Source organism: Penicillium griseofulvum (genome assembly GCF_001561935.1).
Source record: "Penicillium griseofulvum strain PG3 chromosome Unknown contig_10, whole genome shotgun sequence".
Lineage (NCBI taxonomy): Eukaryota > Fungi > Ascomycota > Eurotiomycetes > Eurotiales > Aspergillaceae > Penicillium > Penicillium griseofulvum.
The window spans coordinates 903,871-920,426 of NW_024467433.1; the positions used below are offsets into that span (position 1 = coordinate 903,871).

Genomic DNA, 16,556 nt, shown 5'->3' on the forward strand with positions numbered 1-16,556 from the left:
TTCTCCCTGTGCCTCTAGACGCCTGGAACAGGCCGAGATCCTTCCTGCTCATCTGGAAATCGCACGGGCCTCGATTGAGATTAAACGGGCCGAGGAGCTGAAATGAGTTGGCGGAATGATAGACATGGTTCATGTGTCTGGTTCGATCAATTCATGTTATCTATTAAAAGGCCCAGACGGTATCCCTCCTTGCCCTCGCTCTGCTCCTAGCACATTGATATAAATTTGATAGGATTCCATCCCCCATCCTCGACTTCCAACTTTTATACTGTCTCTCAAACAATATCTCCGTGCTGGCACCCTGCAATCTGGCATATCACCCTTACAGCAATCCAGCGCTTTGCCCCCTTTCTCCTAACGGCTGAGTTGCCGACATATCTGAGACCGCATTGCATTCAACGGCTCGACTTACAGCCCAATCCCTACTAGGATCATTCTCTCAAAAGCCGTACAGCCGTTCTATTCCGAAGGATAGCTGCTATTTGGGAATCTAGAGAGACCTGTCTACACTCATTACAGTTATATAAAGAGGCTTTCGCAGTCCTCGTCACTTGTGGCATCATCCTCTGGTAGTCAACTGTGTGCTATCATATTCATACGGTAAGTGGTGCCCAATTAGCCCTGGCCGTTCTGGTGAAACCTCTCCATATATAACAAAGCACTAACATCTCATAACGGTCAGCCCTGCAGGTCTCCTCGAATCTCCACACTATATCCCGTGTGTACTGGCCAACAAAGAGGAAACCTCCGGGATAGCGGTCGTGTACACCCAGCGACAACCCGCGTACAACACTCGCCAGTAATTGCGGTGAAGCAAGAGAATAATACGTGCTTGCTCGGTATAGTTTTATAATAATTCTATTTTTGTTTTCTCTGTGGTCAATATGGACGTGTTGGCTATTCCTGGGGCACCGAAGTCATGGATGGCACATCCAAAGGAGTATACTGGACTGACCGATATTATGTACGCCTATGCGTCGCAACTCTGGAGTCCAGATGCTCTTGATAAACCAGTCTCCTCTTCCCAAGATTGGTATTCTATCCTTTACCCTTCCACATCAAATTCTCGCTCAGACTTCCACCTGCTGCATCACCCTTCCCCAACAATCGACGCACAACATCCTCGAGAATCTGCCCCAGTCATGATGAATCAAAATCGCCTGCCAGGACCTCCCATGCCTCTTATGGAGGACGGCGGGCGCTTTACACCCCTCCGAGCGGAAGATCCACGCCTGACTGGCTATTCACAGAGCGTGTCTCCATCCACAACGCGTCTTGACCTCAACAGCACTCTTTCAAGCAACGGAAGCACTTACTGTGACTCTGACATCGAGTCGCTTGATCATTTTGATGAGCCTATCAGTGCTTGCACAATGGAAACACACGCTGGCCTAGTTCACCCAACACCACGCAGCAACATGCTCACGTTGCCTAGCAACTCCTTCCTTTCAAGCACTGAGGAGACATCGTCTCATTCATTCTCTGGAGTATCAAACCTTCCACGGGATGAACAATCATTGTCCAACTCTCAGTTCGGTGTGGCAAATCCAAACATCGCCAATTACCCTATGGGCATACCTTTCAATCCTCACCCGCAAAACACACATCTCGCACCATCAATCATTCCTCAAGACGCAAAGGCCGTGAATTATGAGGAGCATATCTCATGGCCTGTCTGCCAACCATCCAATACGACTGATATCTGGTTTCCTACCCGTGATCTCAACGGTTCATCAGAGGACAGTGGCTGGCACGCCCACAACGCATGCAGTGCGCCCTGGCCTCACAACAATGCATATGCTTGTCCCACGGAATGCAATCAACCTGCAAGCCACGTCTATGGGATGAGCAGTGGACCACCCATGCCATCTTTTGGCCATGCACCTGTCCCTTTGGTCTCATCTGCACCTATCAGCCACCAGCCCTATATGCCAACTTATGCACCCTATGTATCCACCTTTGAGGCTCCTCCTCGGTATCACCCCACGCCACAGCCAACATACCCTCCAAGCTCGCAGCCGGTTTCGCCAAACACAGGATCTGGATCCCCAGGCCATAGAACAGCCAATATTCTCGGTTCCCCCTCTTCTGTCTCAACCAACGAGGACCGATCCTCACAACAGAGCGGAGAAGAACAAAGTGGCATTGAAACCAGTCTACACTATAGCGACGAGCGAAACAAATTCCTGATTGATTGCAAGCGTCGCGGGCTATCATACAAAGACATCAAGCGTGTTGGTGGATTCAAGGAGGCGGAGTCTACACTGCGAGGTCGATACCGCACTCTTACCAAGTCTAAGGAGCAGCGAGTGCGAAAGCCCAAATGGCAGGATAAGGATGTGAGTTACACAGTTCATCTCTTGCTTAGAGATGAGTAGATTAACATAATCGAATGTTTAGATCCAACTGCTTTGCCAAGCCGTCTGCATTCACGCCGAAACACACGGCGCCTACCACTCGATGACCAGTATGAACATTCACATGAATGAGCCACCGAAGGTATCCTGGAAGACGGTTGCTGAACATATCTGGGATAATGGGGGGTCTTACCATTTTGGTAATGCCACATGCAAGAAGAAGTGGTGCGAGATCAACAACATCACCGTTTGATTGATCCTTGGGTTAGTCTTTTCTACAGCAGGGTTGGGTTGGGTTGGTTGCTTTGGTCTCTTTTTTTTTGATATGCAATATATCTAGTCATCTTTTTCTCTTATTCAGCGAGTCTGAGTCCATCTAGCGTTATCTGTGTACTACTTTCTCGATTACTTGTTTGGATATTGGAATCTAATGTTTTAATTGCATAATTAATATTACCTTGCTATGTAATGGCCTATATCAAATGTGACAGATGGTAAATGGGTGACTTCATTTCTATCTGCAAGGAATCTGCTCCCTTAGACCTCATCTCGTGAAAGCGAGGCTGAACTGACGGGAACCGTAAGCAACAACAACGCGAAGGACACATCAGAAGAAGCTAATCGGCCTATCATTTAAATCCCACTAGCAATACGCGCAAGAAGCGGACCGAGCATCCACGGCGCATCTGTTGGTCCAAGGTGGCGCAAGAAAGTGTCCAGTAGAACCTGTCTTGTAACGTCGTTCTCAATGCGACAGAGATGTAGCCCAAGTAGTACCTTGGCATCTTCGATTCCAGACGCAAGTCTGTCTCTCTCTTCTTGGTGGGCCTCGTCCAGACCATCTTTGCGGTCAAGCATGACCGCCAGCTGGGTGATCCCAGCGAGGATTTCCATCTCCGCGGTCTCCTGTCGTAGAGGAGCAATGCTTTGGAGTGGCGAGTCGCACTCGCTGGTGTGCATTGCCATAGTCTCATACGAGAATGAGAACGAGGCAGAGTCGGAGGAGGATGAGGTTTTGGAAGAGACCAGGGTTGTAGACGAGTTGGAAGAAACTAAGGTAGAGGAGGAAGAGGAACAAGAGGAGGCTGGATTGAAAGTAGAGATCGTAGTCGAATGGGACTTCATTGTGAGAGGTCGATATATCCTCCGAGGCCAAGGATAGCTCACCGATTTGTCTGAGTCGTAAAGAGGTGGTGTATTTGAGCAGCTGGCGAGTCAGGAAGACCTTGGTAGTCAGCTTTCCGGACTTTGGGTGGATTGGGGAGTTGTATGAGGATGCAGGGAGTAAAAGGGATACGTGGTATAAATACATAGTAGTCTCGGGGCAAGAGTAGTTTCTATAAGGCTAGGATGTATAACGACGGGAAAATATCACTGCAATTGCCTTTTGATACTCTTAAGCCTGAGATATATTGTATCAAACATGAAGAATGTCAGATGTAGCTACCTAACAATGGGGATTTCTCACTCACCTATCACTTACCTATCATAAAATTCCTGTTACAACCTGCCCCTGGACTGGCGAGTTACGCACCAGGCCAAAAGACCACTATATCTGAGCATTATCATTATGCTCAGATATTCCAGGCTCCGATATATATATAGTGCAGGACATGACACTATAATAGTCGAAAGCCTTTGTTCTTTTCATTCGATGCCTTCAGCTTAATTTCATATCTAAATCACTTTGACTCATTTGAAAGTAATCAAAAATATCTATTGTTCTCATATAAATATTGAACCCCTTCTTATCACCAACTAATCCCTCAGTCTTGAACTCCAGGCGTATAAATCTCACTATTTTATTTATCGTCTTACACTTCCCACCTCCTCACTTGCATCGTCTGACTTCATCCTTCACCTTGCTACCATCTTCAAATTCTTTACCAGCTCTTTACACATATTCAACTACTTCCACAATCAAAGAGAAGCACAGACGCATCAACATGCCAAACAACAGTGATAGAACTGCTCGGCCACAGACCGCACAAGTTAAGCTGAAGTGGAACACATTGTGTGCGATGTGATAGAACTCAGACAGGATATTCATCGCTGCCATATTCTGGCTACTGATAGTCAGCCAGATCTAGAGTAGTTTGAAGAGCTCTGTGCCTCAATCGAGGAGCAAAGGTCTCCAATTGAAAAACAAATTTTCGAAGAACCAGATGGAACACTTCGGCACGTCTTCACAACACTTTTCGCTATTCTCGTTGAGACTATCCCAGCTGACCTTGAGACGGTGTGATGGAAGTCGAAAGCAACGGACCGGCAAACTTATTTAGGCACCCACCGAAGAAGGTTCGAACATCTTTGTCAAGATGTTAGGAATAGCATAAATCAATCTGAGAGCAATTCCGGGACTAATCGTAGTTTCACAGCACAAACTGGATAAACTTGAAGGAGCAAGGCAAGCTCTGGAGGATGCTGGTTGCCTGGATATCTGCGACTTTGATGCCCGGGACAGATACACAAGATCGATTATAACCAGTTCCCTTTTCTCGTCTTCCCCGATCACAAGGGCAATCCACACTATTTCCCCATTCGAGAGTTCCTCAATATATTCCAGAGAGGTTCATGCTCAGGGGAAAGAAGTCTGCTCGCAATCACAACTCTTTCCCTGGACCAGATGTTGTCCGTTCAAGCCGGCCGAGGACGACTAACAACCATCCATCCTTGCCACTCAAAGATGAACCTCCTCCTCAAGGATTTCGCAGACTTCTACCGCGCATACCTCGACGACATCGTTGTGGCTTGAGATACCTTCGAGCTACACGTCCAACATCTGACCCTTGTGCTAACAGTAGGCAATTCTTAGAATGAGAGATGAGCTAGAGAACGGTAAAGAAGAATACGCTGACGTGATGGAGGCCGCCCTCACCCGCCTTGAGAACAGACTTGTTTGGCATAAGCGAGTCCTTTACCGGGCTCTCGACAAGGTGCGCCTATCTGTGGATGAGGGCGATAAGGCTGACATGTTGCCAAACTCTCTGGTCAATGAGGACGACGTTCTATTTGTTCCCCGTTGAATATCTCACCTGTTACTTGCGATCTTTTACGTTTGCTCTATTAGCTTTATCAGTCTTACTTATTTGCTTTTATTTCATGTCTCAACGGGGCTCGACGAGGACACCGAGGCATTTTTCGGCGGGCATTGTTGGGGGGTACGGTGAATTCTGTCAAGTATGAACCCCAAATGCGCAAGACTGAGCTCTTACGCGGGAGTCCTATGAAGGGCCACCCACGCCGCGAATGGATTTCCTTTGCCCCTCTTCAAGTAGCTTAATTTATGGCTTCTATCCCTTTCGCTTACTTTAGAAAGGTTCAACCCCGATAAAGGGTTGATCATCCCATCATCTTACTTTTTATAGTAGTCAAGCCAACAAGTTATTTTATGCGTAGAGCTCTTCTCTTTTAAAAAAAAAACACAACTATTTACCCTCTCTTTCTAGCCTTTCATCTAGTAGATACATGTTCATAATTACCTCGGTGGTTGACGTTTCGGATTTCATTAACCGGGAGATCGATACCCGGATAACTCAATAGCCGTTGACGTAGAAACAATAGCCGCCCGCAATAAGCATAAGAGAGTGCAACCAAATATTTAACTTATTCCATCTTGCCAGTTTAGAAATAAAATTGTCATAGCAAATTATACAGTCTTCTTCTTCGTATAAGTTACCAGGTGGCCATTATCACTCACATACCCCGAAACCCTATTCCAACTATCAATTCGAAGTATACAAAGTCCAAAATGGCCAAACCAATTGTCCTTCACCTGGGTGATGACATCCGCTGGAATCATGATCAATACAAGAAGTTCCAAGACGCCTTTGACATCCGCCGGTCCTACAGCATGTCTCGGCCAGAGTTTATCCGAGCCCTGAAAGAGCGTCAATTCGGTGATTTCTTTGCCATCTACCGCCCATTTTGGAATACAGGCGGTGAGATGGGAAACTGGGATGAGGAGCTTGTCTCGCTACTACCAAATTCCTGCAAGATCTATGCCAGTGCGGGCGCTGGGTTTGATTGGGTTGATACTGCAGCTTTGGCGAAAAAGGGTATGTATGAACTAGCATATACCAACCCCGAAAATCTAAGCCAATGAAGTCACTAACGTTTCTGAACCACAAAGGGGTTATTTACTGCAATGCTGCAGCAGCCTGCACAGAATCTGTTGCCGATGCCGCTATCTGGCTCATAATCTCAACATTCCGTCTGTTCTCTTGGTCCCACATCGCCGCACGTACACTGGACGCAGATGCATTTGTTGATGCGAATCGCAATCTGGCAATGGTGTCACACAATCCCAATGGACACACGCTTGGTATCATTGGATTTGGTCAGATCGGACGGCGCACAGCTGAGAAAGCCTTCCTGGCCATGAATATGAAGATTCATTATCATGACATCGTGCAAATGCCTGCACACCTAGAAGCCATCTCGAAAGCAACATACCATAAGAGCATGGATAGCCTCCTCGCTGTTTCAGACTGTGTCATGGTCGCCACACCATTTAGTGGGGAGACTCTTCTCAATGCATCGCTTCTGGCCAAGATGAAGACTGGTGCTCGACTCATTAACATCGCCCGTGGTAAGCTGCTAGACGAGAAAGCTCTTGTTGATGCACTCCGGAGCGGAAAGCTCGCTGCTGCTGGTTTAGATGTGCACTATGATGAGCCAAATGTTAGCCCGGAACTTGCTGCTATGAAGAACGTTGAAATGATGTCTCATAATGCTGGTGCTTCGGTGGACTCACATATCGGGTTTGAGAGGTTGGGTATGGACAATATCCTTTCTTTCTATCAGACTGGAAAGGCTGTCACGCCTGTGAATATGCACCTACTTGCGAAAGCGACAGGATCAAAGCTTTAGATGTGGTGTGAATGAACCTTTTCCCCATGTCATTGAGAAGCTCGGCGTCGTCGACGCCCTCGACGCCCGCCTTTGTACGGTCTTCGACTTAGGTCCCCTCGTCGCGCGCGCAGCCGCAATGGGAAAGTATTTATTCGGATTCCATCCTCAAAACCTCTTTTCTTCTTCCCTCCGTGTGCTATCCATCCCGTCTTTTATCATCTCGTAATGCAAATTTCATCCCGCTCGTTCCAGACTGTCATCCAAGCTACCTAGCTTCGACTAAGACACTCGTCCTTTTTTGTCTCATCATAGCAATTGCTTCCTCGTCCTAGCAATCTGCACCCCAGCTGCTGCTCAGCTTCGGTCGCGTGCGATACTCCACGCCAACCATCATACCTCAACCCTCCTTCGTCCTTCACCACGCCTGGTGCCACGGCAATGTAAGTATACACCAATTTATCCACCTGCCTATCAAAAATCTCCACCCAATTGAATATATGCTAACCCTCTTTGATAAATAGCATGAGTGGCAACCAGGCCAACAACTGGATTACTGCTCGCCAGGTCCTTGAGCAGGCAATCATCAATCTCCGGGACTGTATCGACCACCGGGAGATCCTGGCAAGCTCGCCCCCGGTCAACCTCGATGAGTTCGAGGACTTGAGCACCCACATCTGGGAGACCCGGGTGGAGCTTGCCCAGCAGATCCGGCGCTTCGGGGACGCCCGAAGCGCCGCCATGCTGGTCAACTTCTACCACCGGTTGATCGGCACAATGCCCAATAACGAGGGGCGCATCCCCTGACGAGGGGACGTCTCGGCTGTGTTTGGAACCCTGGCCCATGCCGTCTGGTCAGCGGCATGGGTCAGGGTTCTTATGAATGAAATTTAACTTCCTTCTCATACTCCATTAGATAATAGTAAGCTCAGTAGATACTTATAGGAAGATAAGGTAGATCTAAGAGATGAATGAAAATATATCAAGTCAACCAATATAAACAGTTTATATACATTACTACCTATGACATTGTAAGTACATCTTACTTCTTCATAACAGCCTGTGGAGGTTCAACACGCCCCGGTGCCTGAATAATTGCACCGGGAGAGTCAGGTCCAAACGTCTGCACCGGGCCTTCATGCGGATGAATGGCTACTTGCACCCCGCAGTTTGTACAGAAGTGGTGTGAATCGTGGCACATTTCCATACAATATGGGAGGAATGCACAGCAAATTCCGCCGAAGAAACAACAGCAGATGGCCGCCATTCTATAAAGGATTAGCATTGTCAGAAGTGAGACTCGGCCAGCGGCGAAGTGAGAATAGATCAATACTTACGATGTATCGCTGGTACTCTCTTTGTTCACTCTGGTCTGAACTTCGTGGAAGCAGAAGGGACAACAGATCCAGCCGGGATCTTCACCAAGCTGGGCCAGTGGGATAACTCTTTGCGCAACAGGGACTTGTACGCCAGTTGGTATAGCTTTCTCGGTTTGTGGTAACGTGACTGCCGGTGCAGGGGTTGTTATTGTGTCTTTCTTGTGTCTGCTTTTGTTAGCTTGAGTTGGTTTTCTTTAGTTCGGAATGCATACTCATCGTATTGTGGAGGAGGCCCACTCGCGGCGGGAATGATCGCCATCGGTTCGGTTACCGGGAATGTGCTTGTTGTAGTTGTAGTTGGTTGTGGTGTCGGAGTTGCTTCAGGCATCGTGGGCAAGGCCGTGGGCGACGGTATGGCATCCGTAGGCGCTGTCTTTGGTACAATTGTTGTTTTCACAGTGGAATCTGCAGCTGGCTCGGCAGCCGTGGCTGCCGGGTTTGGCACTGTTGACTCTTTGGTGTGCTCCATTGCGGGAAGTCGTCTGTAGTTTGATAGGTTGTAAAAATCAGATATCAATAAGTGCAAGGCGGCTGTACTTAAATATTAATGCAGTCAAATAGGGGGCCGGAAAAAAATCACAAGGAACATGAGATATCAAGGGCAGTCAGAGGCTTGATCGCCATAAACGGGTTAGAACGGAGCCCACAAGCTTAATGAAAGAGGCTAAATTCAAGCTACGGAAATTAGATCAAGAACTGCCCAATCATGATGGTTTTTTTATATCAATTCGGCCCTAGTCTGCGCCCGGGACACTGCCCGGCCGGCCCTCGAGTTAGCTTTAGCGACAATAGATAAATTGGAGGCTCTAAGGAATGAGTCACGAGAAATTAATATTGAAGTGTCATGCATCTCGCTAGCGAAGTGTTTTACTTTAGCCTCTTGGCAATTATTGACTTGTTTGATTTTCTATAATGGAGACGATCGAACATGAATATATCAAGTCCTATATCAATGTGGTTTCATTGTTGATACTCAAAGTAAACCTAATACGGGTTAGATAATGACCAGAGAAGTAGAAGTTAACGTGCAAATGGCAGGAGTTCATGGGGTACAAATATTTATCAGATGAAAGTACAGGCTCGCATATACTAGTCCTAGTTAGTATAAGATCCCGGACCCATTGTCTTAGATAGTTCTAAGTACTATCACCGTCATCACTAGTGACGGAAGTTCACTGCTAGGCTTCTAGCCCGGCCATCACTCCTCTTCTACGAGCGCGTTTACAAGACTTGCTTTTTACCAGAGTTCATGCTGACCACTACAGAAGCTCTATACCATCCAGATCTACAACATCTCCGGCCCAACAGCCAAGACGAACAGACCCGCCAACCAATGAAATCACCACTCCCTCCCACGATTCCAGCCAAAAAAGACCTCGAGAATCATTAGCGCCACCGACCTGCAGAATACGAACAAGATCCTGGGTGCCAACGACGAGTCATAACACCTTACTGCCAAGGAAGGCTGTCTGTCTCATGATACCGAGCCTTACTATGGCCTTTGATCAGATCCACCTCGAGAATACCCTCGGAAAAAGCTGTATCTGCCACGCTGAGAATGTGAGTATCAGGATTGTATACTGGTAGGAATACCCTCTGATTTTACGAACTCGATTCGACCTCTACCATCAAATTGAGCCCGGGAATTGGGGTTCACAGTGTCACGTGCGACTCTGCCAGCGTCTTCCTATCTAGGAAGATGTCTGTCCTTTGGCGGTGTCTTTGTTTTCGCATCGAACTTCTGCCTAAATTTACTATTTCCATGCTTGCTTCTCTCACTTGTGACTTACATGAGCCTCACTCATAATTCACGCCATCAAACAGGCCAGGACTGAAAATGAGACTATCATCGCTCCGTTTTCCCTCTAGGGCTGTTTGGAATGGCTCTATGTTTGCCTGGTACCTTTGTTACTGATTGATATGGAGTCACGATTAACGGATAGACTATATTTAGGAAGCTTCTGTCTGGCTAGTACAATCGCTTGTGATTTGGCTTTGGTTGGCTTCGTCGTTATTCGCGCAGCAATCGGTGTTGCTAAATATCTCCCTAATCTCTCGATGAATGAGTGGACGAATATCTTCGGGGATAAATACTCTCGTTCATGTGACCAACATGGTTGCCGAAGAGCCTTATGATGAGCTCCGTATCTGATTCTTAGCAGACACATTACTGGTATCATCAAGGAAGATTCGACAGGGTACCAGATGCCTCGGGTATGTGACCAGCGATGTAAGATCTCGTCCTTTATGATCTATATCTGTCCATACTCTATATTCCGAATCCAAATTCTCATCTTGTGACTTCTGTCACCGTCAGTACATATAAGAACAAGGCGTATGTTCTACTGGGGAATCAAGATGGGATTCTTTTCAGTATCTTGTAGATGAAGTACATGGTAATGATTCAATTTGTACAGTTCCAGCAATTCCATGGGTACTTCATCCTGGATGCCAGTCTACCACCCCAGCTATTCACAGCGAAGGCCCGCGAGAATCCGTACGAGGATACCCAATTGTAGAAAGAACTTTCGTCAAATACTTCGGATTCTCACGCAAAGCATCCCACTCGGCCTCAGCTTTAACCATCAGTGTCGCAGCAAGGATGGTTCCATTCAGCGAGAGCAGACCTGGGTCAACGATATCGCGTGTCGCCGCGCTGTCAACCGGGACAAGCGCCGTCTCCTGTTTGCGCGGACAGATCATCATCGTCGAGCGGGTCATGGCCAAGTTGTAGCTTATGGCCGCCGGTCCTTGCGTGGGGATAGACTCGGTATCCTGGCTCGGTGTCTGTCCGCGCGTCGCTGCCGCTGCGGCCTTGTAGAGGGATAGGTAGATTGCGTGCAGTGTTTCAGCGGAGGGGTTTGGCGGGATTGAGAGAGCGAAGTGGGCGAAGGGGAGACCTGATAGGTGGTGGAACTTTGGTGTTGGGGAAGGAGAAGTCGGTTGGGAGGTGAGGAGGTCGATCAGTGGGTGCCAGGACTCAGAGCCTGGTTGGCGCATTGCTTCGACGGGGAGGAATTGGAGGTGACGGTGGGGTTGACTTGCGCCGCTGTCGTCGCCGGAGTTGAAGAAGGCGAAGAGGCTCTTCGGAGATGAGCCGTTTGTGGATTGAGATCCATCGCTGTCGGTGTTCCAGGCTTTTAGACACTCGTATGTAGCTTCTAGGTCTGCCTTGCGGAGGATATCCGTCTGCGCTTGCCAGTCTCTTGTCACGAGGAGGAAATGGTTCGGGATGACGGGGAATTTGTTGAGGATGAGGTTGTAAGCGGGGTTCTCGGGTGGGAACTGGGCGATCAGAAGATCTGGAGATGGATTCTCGAAAGGATCGGGCTTTGGTGTTTTCGGGACATTGTCAGGCTTTAAATTTGAGGGTTTCTTTGCGAGTGCAGGGCAGTACCGCAATTGGTACTGGATTTGGAGGTTAGAACCGCCGTGGTCGGAGTCTCAGCGTCACTCACGGATATCCCTGCGGCATTGATGATCGACAGATGGGTAGAGGAAAACACAAGATGGCCAGAATCTCGGGCGGCTGTAAAGCGTCTTGCGACCAGCGCGGGGAGATTTTCCTTGAGTCCTAATTGCATCGTGGAGGTTGAATGGAGAAACACCGGGGAAGACGGCAGAACACGGGGGTGGAGATGGGCGGAAAGTCTTGGTCGTTTCTACGGACAATACAGATTTCTCCAAATTTGAAAATAGAATGTTTTTTGTTTTATATTGGTAATTAGACACTCATTTTTTAGTCTCCAATTAATTAGATCCCAGCCAGCAGGATCCGGCAGCCCTGGGCAAGAGCCTCGAGACAAAACAGACAAAAGTCATAACGTATCCCAAGGTATCATCCATAATCAGACAAATCGCTCGTCAAGACGCTGCTGTACGGAATAAAAGAAGAAATAGACAAAAGTCTCCAAAGGGGAGAAGGGGAATATGGAGTAGGGAGGAAAAGGAAAAAGACAAAAGGAAGATCGTTAAGCCATTAATTCATTGATCGAAAGCTCATCATCATGGGGCTGGCACAGTTCTGGCATTAACATAGCCGGCTGACCCATGATATGAGGCGAAGGACCATTCAACCAAGGACCACGCTCCTCCTCGGTGGCATTGATCACACCTTCAGCGCGCTTCAATGTCTCGACATCTAGATCGGTAACATAGGCATCGCGGTTGGTGCCATCGCCCGCACCACCGGGGAGTCGGAGACGGACCTCGAACTCGTTGTTGAGCATCATTTCGTCTTTCCACAGACGACGCTGGCCATCAAAGACACATAGCACACGCTTCTTGGTCTTCATGGTGCTACTGGGACAGCCCCAAGAGTTCGGGTAGTTGCCACGGTTATTGCGACGGCGGGTTGCGACAGCACGTGCGGGCTTTGACGAATTCTTGGAGACAGCATTGCCGGATCCAATAATAGGGCGGGAGGCAGGGATGTTTCCCTTTGAGGATCTGGCCTTAGTCTTCAGGCCGCGCCAGTTGGAGGGGTCGTGGGTATCGTCGTCGTCTTGGTCTTCATAATCGTCAAATTGTTCGACCGGGCCAGCCACGTCGAGTAGTTGATGTCTCTCCATGGTCTTCTTGACATCATCATCTGAAGCGACCTCTGCCATGTGCTGCTGGTTGATTGCCTCCGAGGGCTCTTCTTGTTGCACCACACGGAGAACGCAGTCATCCAGATGCTCGTAGAAGTCCTGCGCGTTGCTGAAGGTCGATGAGCAGGTTGAGCACTTTCCTGTTGCATCAGAGCTGTAGTTGGTGCCCTTCATGGCTAATCCAGGGCTGCGCTTCCGGCAGTTTGGCGGGGTTTGTTCCACGCCGTGGACGGAGGTCAGGTGGCGCTTGAAGACGTCAGCGCGGTTGAAGCTCTTTTCCGCGGGGGAGCCGGAGCCTGGGCAGAAACCGCAGACCATTGTTCCTTTGTAGTGGGTGAGGGTGTGGCGGTTCTTGTCATACTTGCGCGCGAATCCCTTGATGTGGTACTCGCAGTTCAAGATCGGGCACTTCTCTGGTCGCTCTGACTGGTGAGTCAACATGTGGGCTTTCAGGTCCTTAAAGACTCGCCCACAGTCGGGGTGTGGGCAGCGGCCTTTTTCTTTGGTGTCTTCATCTGGTTCAATGCTGCTCAGCGCCGGGCTATGTTGCGAGCGTCGGGAATGAATTGAGGAAATTGACGATCGTCGATCATAGATTGAAAGTGGTCGCGAATGCGACCTGTGCGGGACCATGAGGGGAGATGGCCCAGTCTGTTGTATTGGGTGTGAGCGGGGCGAGGTGTGGTGCTCTGCGACGTCATTATATGGGTGAGGTGATCCGGCGGGAGAGCGAGGAATGTAATTGGGTGGCACGGTTGAGTAGGAGGTGTGTTGGTCGGGGTATGAGATAGTTGGGGTAATTCCAGGGCCTTGTTGCGACGGTTGAATCAATGAGGGATCTGGTATCATTGTTAGTATACCAGATGGCTTTTGCGATTGATTCAAAACATACCGACGAAAGGGTCCGGGAACTTTTCTTGAAAAGGCATTTCCATGTCCAATGTGCTCCCCATGTAATCCTGAGAGAAAATATCGTTCATCACTGCGGCCGGTAGACCCAATCCATGGTTCGTATTCACCCAGTTCTCCGGGAACGCATGGGCAGTGCCCGAGTATGGTGACCCCATGGCTGAAGAAGATGCGCTCGCAATGGATTGCCCTGAGGTAGCAGACCCAGTAGGGATATACTGCTCTGCGGAGTGAGATGCAGAGATTGAAGGGGGTGTAGCGGGTATAGAGGAGAAATAGGTAGGATTTTGCAGATCTGCAGACTCCAACAAAGGGTGGGTATCGTAGTAGGAATGAGCGTGCGACATATCATGACCCTGTGTGTAATGGGGGAGACCCTCGACAGGGAAATACATGGAGGGATCCATGGTCATAGGATCGAGGTATGGGAGTTGTTTAGCCCTGGCAGCTTCCACGGCCATCATCTTGGATCGGGAGTGGAAAGGGAAGAGAGTAAAATCGGGGTTTGATTCAAAAGTAGTCATATCTGTGATTGGGAAATGCAATGCGCGATGGCGATCCTAGCAGAAAATAGGTCAGTACATACCATCTTAAGAGACCTAGAGGATTCCAATGCGACTCATGGACTTACCGGTGATAAGGTTTCTGGGTAAGATCGCGGCCCGCTCGGCTAACCAAACATGCAACCCACAAGAATGAGGTAACGTGCGCAATTGACGGCGTAGGTTTTCGGGCAATGAAGTAAGGAGGTATACTGCGATGTTCCAAGGGAGGTTTTTCAAATTGCAACTCCACAAATACGAGTATGGAAGCAATGTCGATCGACAGTAAAAGAGTCGAGACTAATGTTAGTCAAGCGTATTCCCGAAATCGAAGAGATACTGGATCATGAGTCGAGTCGATTTAAATTCATTACTCTGGGGAGGGAGGGAGAAGAGGATATTATAGATGTCAAAGAGGAGGAAGCATTGTTAAATGGTGACGATGGGCCCGCCCTACAGTAGTCAGTTATAGTCTTGTGTCTAGAATTATATTTTTTATTTTTTTTAAAAAAAAAAAAATTACGGAAAAAGAAAAAAGAAAAATTGAATTGAAAATAATAAAAAATAATATGAAAATCTACATAGTAAAAAAGCAAAATAAAAATAAAAAATAAAAAATATATATTACATACGGTATTTTTGGCACGAACTTGAACGTGTTGGGGGCTGTGAACAGGGACAGGGAAACTTAGCGCCCATGCAGTTAAATTTGGGACCCTCGGGTTATTATTATCTGCACATGGGACTCAATGGTATATTATTCTCGTATACTCCGTATGGAGTAATTACTATCAATTAGTAATATTCTTCTATTTACCACACTCATTTGGAATAATATAGTACTCAAACTGCTGTACACACTATTCTTTACTATAGTATGCACAACACTTGACTAGGTTATCAGCTCAGCCTTTGTAAGGCCCCCAATGTCTACGGAGTACTATCCCGTCAATAGTCAATAGCCCACTATAGAGTAGTTCTGGGTTCTGACAGCTCGCCTACCTTTCTCCACTTTTGGCTCTTTCTGCCCTACAGGTATGATCCTCGAATATCTTGTCCCGGAGGTATTTCCGGTGGAAGGTAAATATTGATTTTTACAAAGTACCTGCATAGAGAAGGTAGATCCATCGTGCTCGCTCATAGGAACCGAATTGAGGGTGCATTTGATATCAAAAGCAAATATTATGCAGAGTAGTCCTTTTGCTTCGAAACCCCTGCACGATAAATTAGATTTTTGACGGGGAGAGAAGCCTCCTGTCAGAATATCAACCGTTGCACAAAAATAATATATACGGAGTACGGAGTAGATGATTAATTGTTATTTTGTCGTCATCGGCCTCTCCGTTCTGCATAGTAGGGCTCTCTCGGGCGTGGTCTTGGCGCCATGGCCCCTTTTTCCCCCAGAATCACCCTTTTAGCCTTGTCACCTCGGCATGCATATACAACATACTTGTGATCTCGCTTATCAAGGTACCATGCTACTCAGAATCTTAAGAGAACATGTTTATGTTGTATGTTGTCTGCAAAAAATAGTCTATTCCACCAGTCCGGGTCAAACTACTGGTCCAACTTTCTTTTTTACCAAATGACGGCAGAAAAGCGGGCTAGGGAATGCCGAAGCATAAAGTAAGCCAGGGAGAAAGTATAATAGACCCAACACTGGGGATGTACCCTTTTTCTGGGAAAACAAGGGTGCGAAAAAGGAAAAAGGTGAGTATAAGAATGTAAGACAAAAAAAAAGGATATCACTACGCACTACGGAGTACTCCGCATATATAAGACAATACAGCTTAGAAAAAAAAAACCAAATCGGAATTCCATGAGTTCGGTCGATCTTTGACGGGAACCCATTCATCCACTTAGCATCCGCTCCATAATTCGGCAGGCCAACCGCGTGCACGGAAGAGTGATTGGCTCATCTATCGT

General features: G+C 47.8%; 7 protein-coding genes across 7 annotated transcripts; 3 read left to right on the plus strand and 4 right to left on the minus strand.

Moving 5' to 3' along the window:
* Positions 1-884: 884 nt before the first annotated feature.
* On the plus strand, positions 885-2,610 carry PGRI_085060 (uncharacterized protein; the record flags this gene model as incomplete). Its single annotated transcript, XM_040796220.1, has 2 exons — positions 885-2,339; positions 2,401-2,610. 2 exons carry the CDS (start codon positions 885-887, stop codon positions 2,608-2,610), a joined length of 1,665 nt encoding a protein of 554 aa, XP_040650758.1.
* A 380-nt stretch (positions 2,611-2,990) lies between these two features.
* Positions 2,991-3,669, minus strand: PGRI_085070 (uncharacterized protein; the record flags this gene model as incomplete). Its single annotated transcript, XM_040796221.1, has 2 exons — positions 2,991-3,263; positions 3,334-3,669. 2 exons carry the CDS (start codon positions 3,667-3,669, stop codon positions 2,991-2,993), a joined length of 609 nt encoding a protein of 202 aa, XP_040650759.1.
* Positions 3,670-5,043: 1,374 nt separating this feature from the next.
* On the plus strand, positions 5,044-5,383 carry PGRI_085080 (uncharacterized protein; the record flags this gene model as incomplete). Its single annotated transcript, XM_040796222.1, has 2 exons — positions 5,044-5,103; positions 5,162-5,383. The coding sequence occupies 2 exons, from the start codon at positions 5,044-5,046 to the stop codon at positions 5,381-5,383; spliced, it is 282 nt and encodes a 93-aa protein (XP_040650760.1).
* Positions 5,384-6,108: 725 nt separating this feature from the next.
* Positions 6,109-8,015, plus strand: PGRI_085090 (D-mandelate dehydrogenase-like dehydrogenase; the record flags this gene model as incomplete). The annotated part of the gene is made up of 4 exons (XM_040796223.1): positions 6,109-6,415; positions 6,490-7,134; positions 7,570-7,651; positions 7,733-8,015. 4 exons carry the CDS (start codon positions 6,109-6,111, stop codon positions 8,013-8,015), a joined length of 1,317 nt encoding a protein of 438 aa, XP_040650761.1.
* Positions 8,016-8,250: 235 nt separating this feature from the next.
* Positions 8,251-9,056, minus strand: PGRI_085100 (LITAF-like zinc ribbon domain-containing protein; the record flags this gene model as incomplete). The annotated part of the gene is made up of 3 exons (XM_040796224.1): positions 8,251-8,476; positions 8,546-8,752; positions 8,800-9,056. The coding sequence occupies 3 exons, from the start codon at positions 9,054-9,056 to the stop codon at positions 8,251-8,253; spliced, it is 690 nt and encodes a 229-aa protein (XP_040650762.1).
* A 2,003-nt stretch (positions 9,057-11,059) lies between these two features.
* On the minus strand, positions 11,060-12,171 carry PGRI_085110 (uncharacterized protein; the record flags this gene model as incomplete). The annotated part of the gene is made up of 2 exons (XM_040796225.1): positions 11,060-11,995; positions 12,046-12,171. 2 exons carry the CDS (start codon positions 12,169-12,171, stop codon positions 11,060-11,062), a joined length of 1,062 nt encoding a protein of 353 aa, XP_040650763.1.
* Positions 12,172-12,558: 387 nt separating this feature from the next.
* On the minus strand, positions 12,559-14,552 carry zfpA (uncharacterized protein; the record flags this gene model as incomplete). The annotated part of the gene is made up of 2 exons (XM_040796226.1): positions 12,559-14,018; positions 14,072-14,552. The coding sequence occupies 2 exons, from the start codon at positions 14,550-14,552 to the stop codon at positions 12,559-12,561; spliced, it is 1,941 nt and encodes a 646-aa protein (XP_040650764.1).
* Between the last annotated feature and the right edge of the window lie 2,004 nt (positions 14,553-16,556).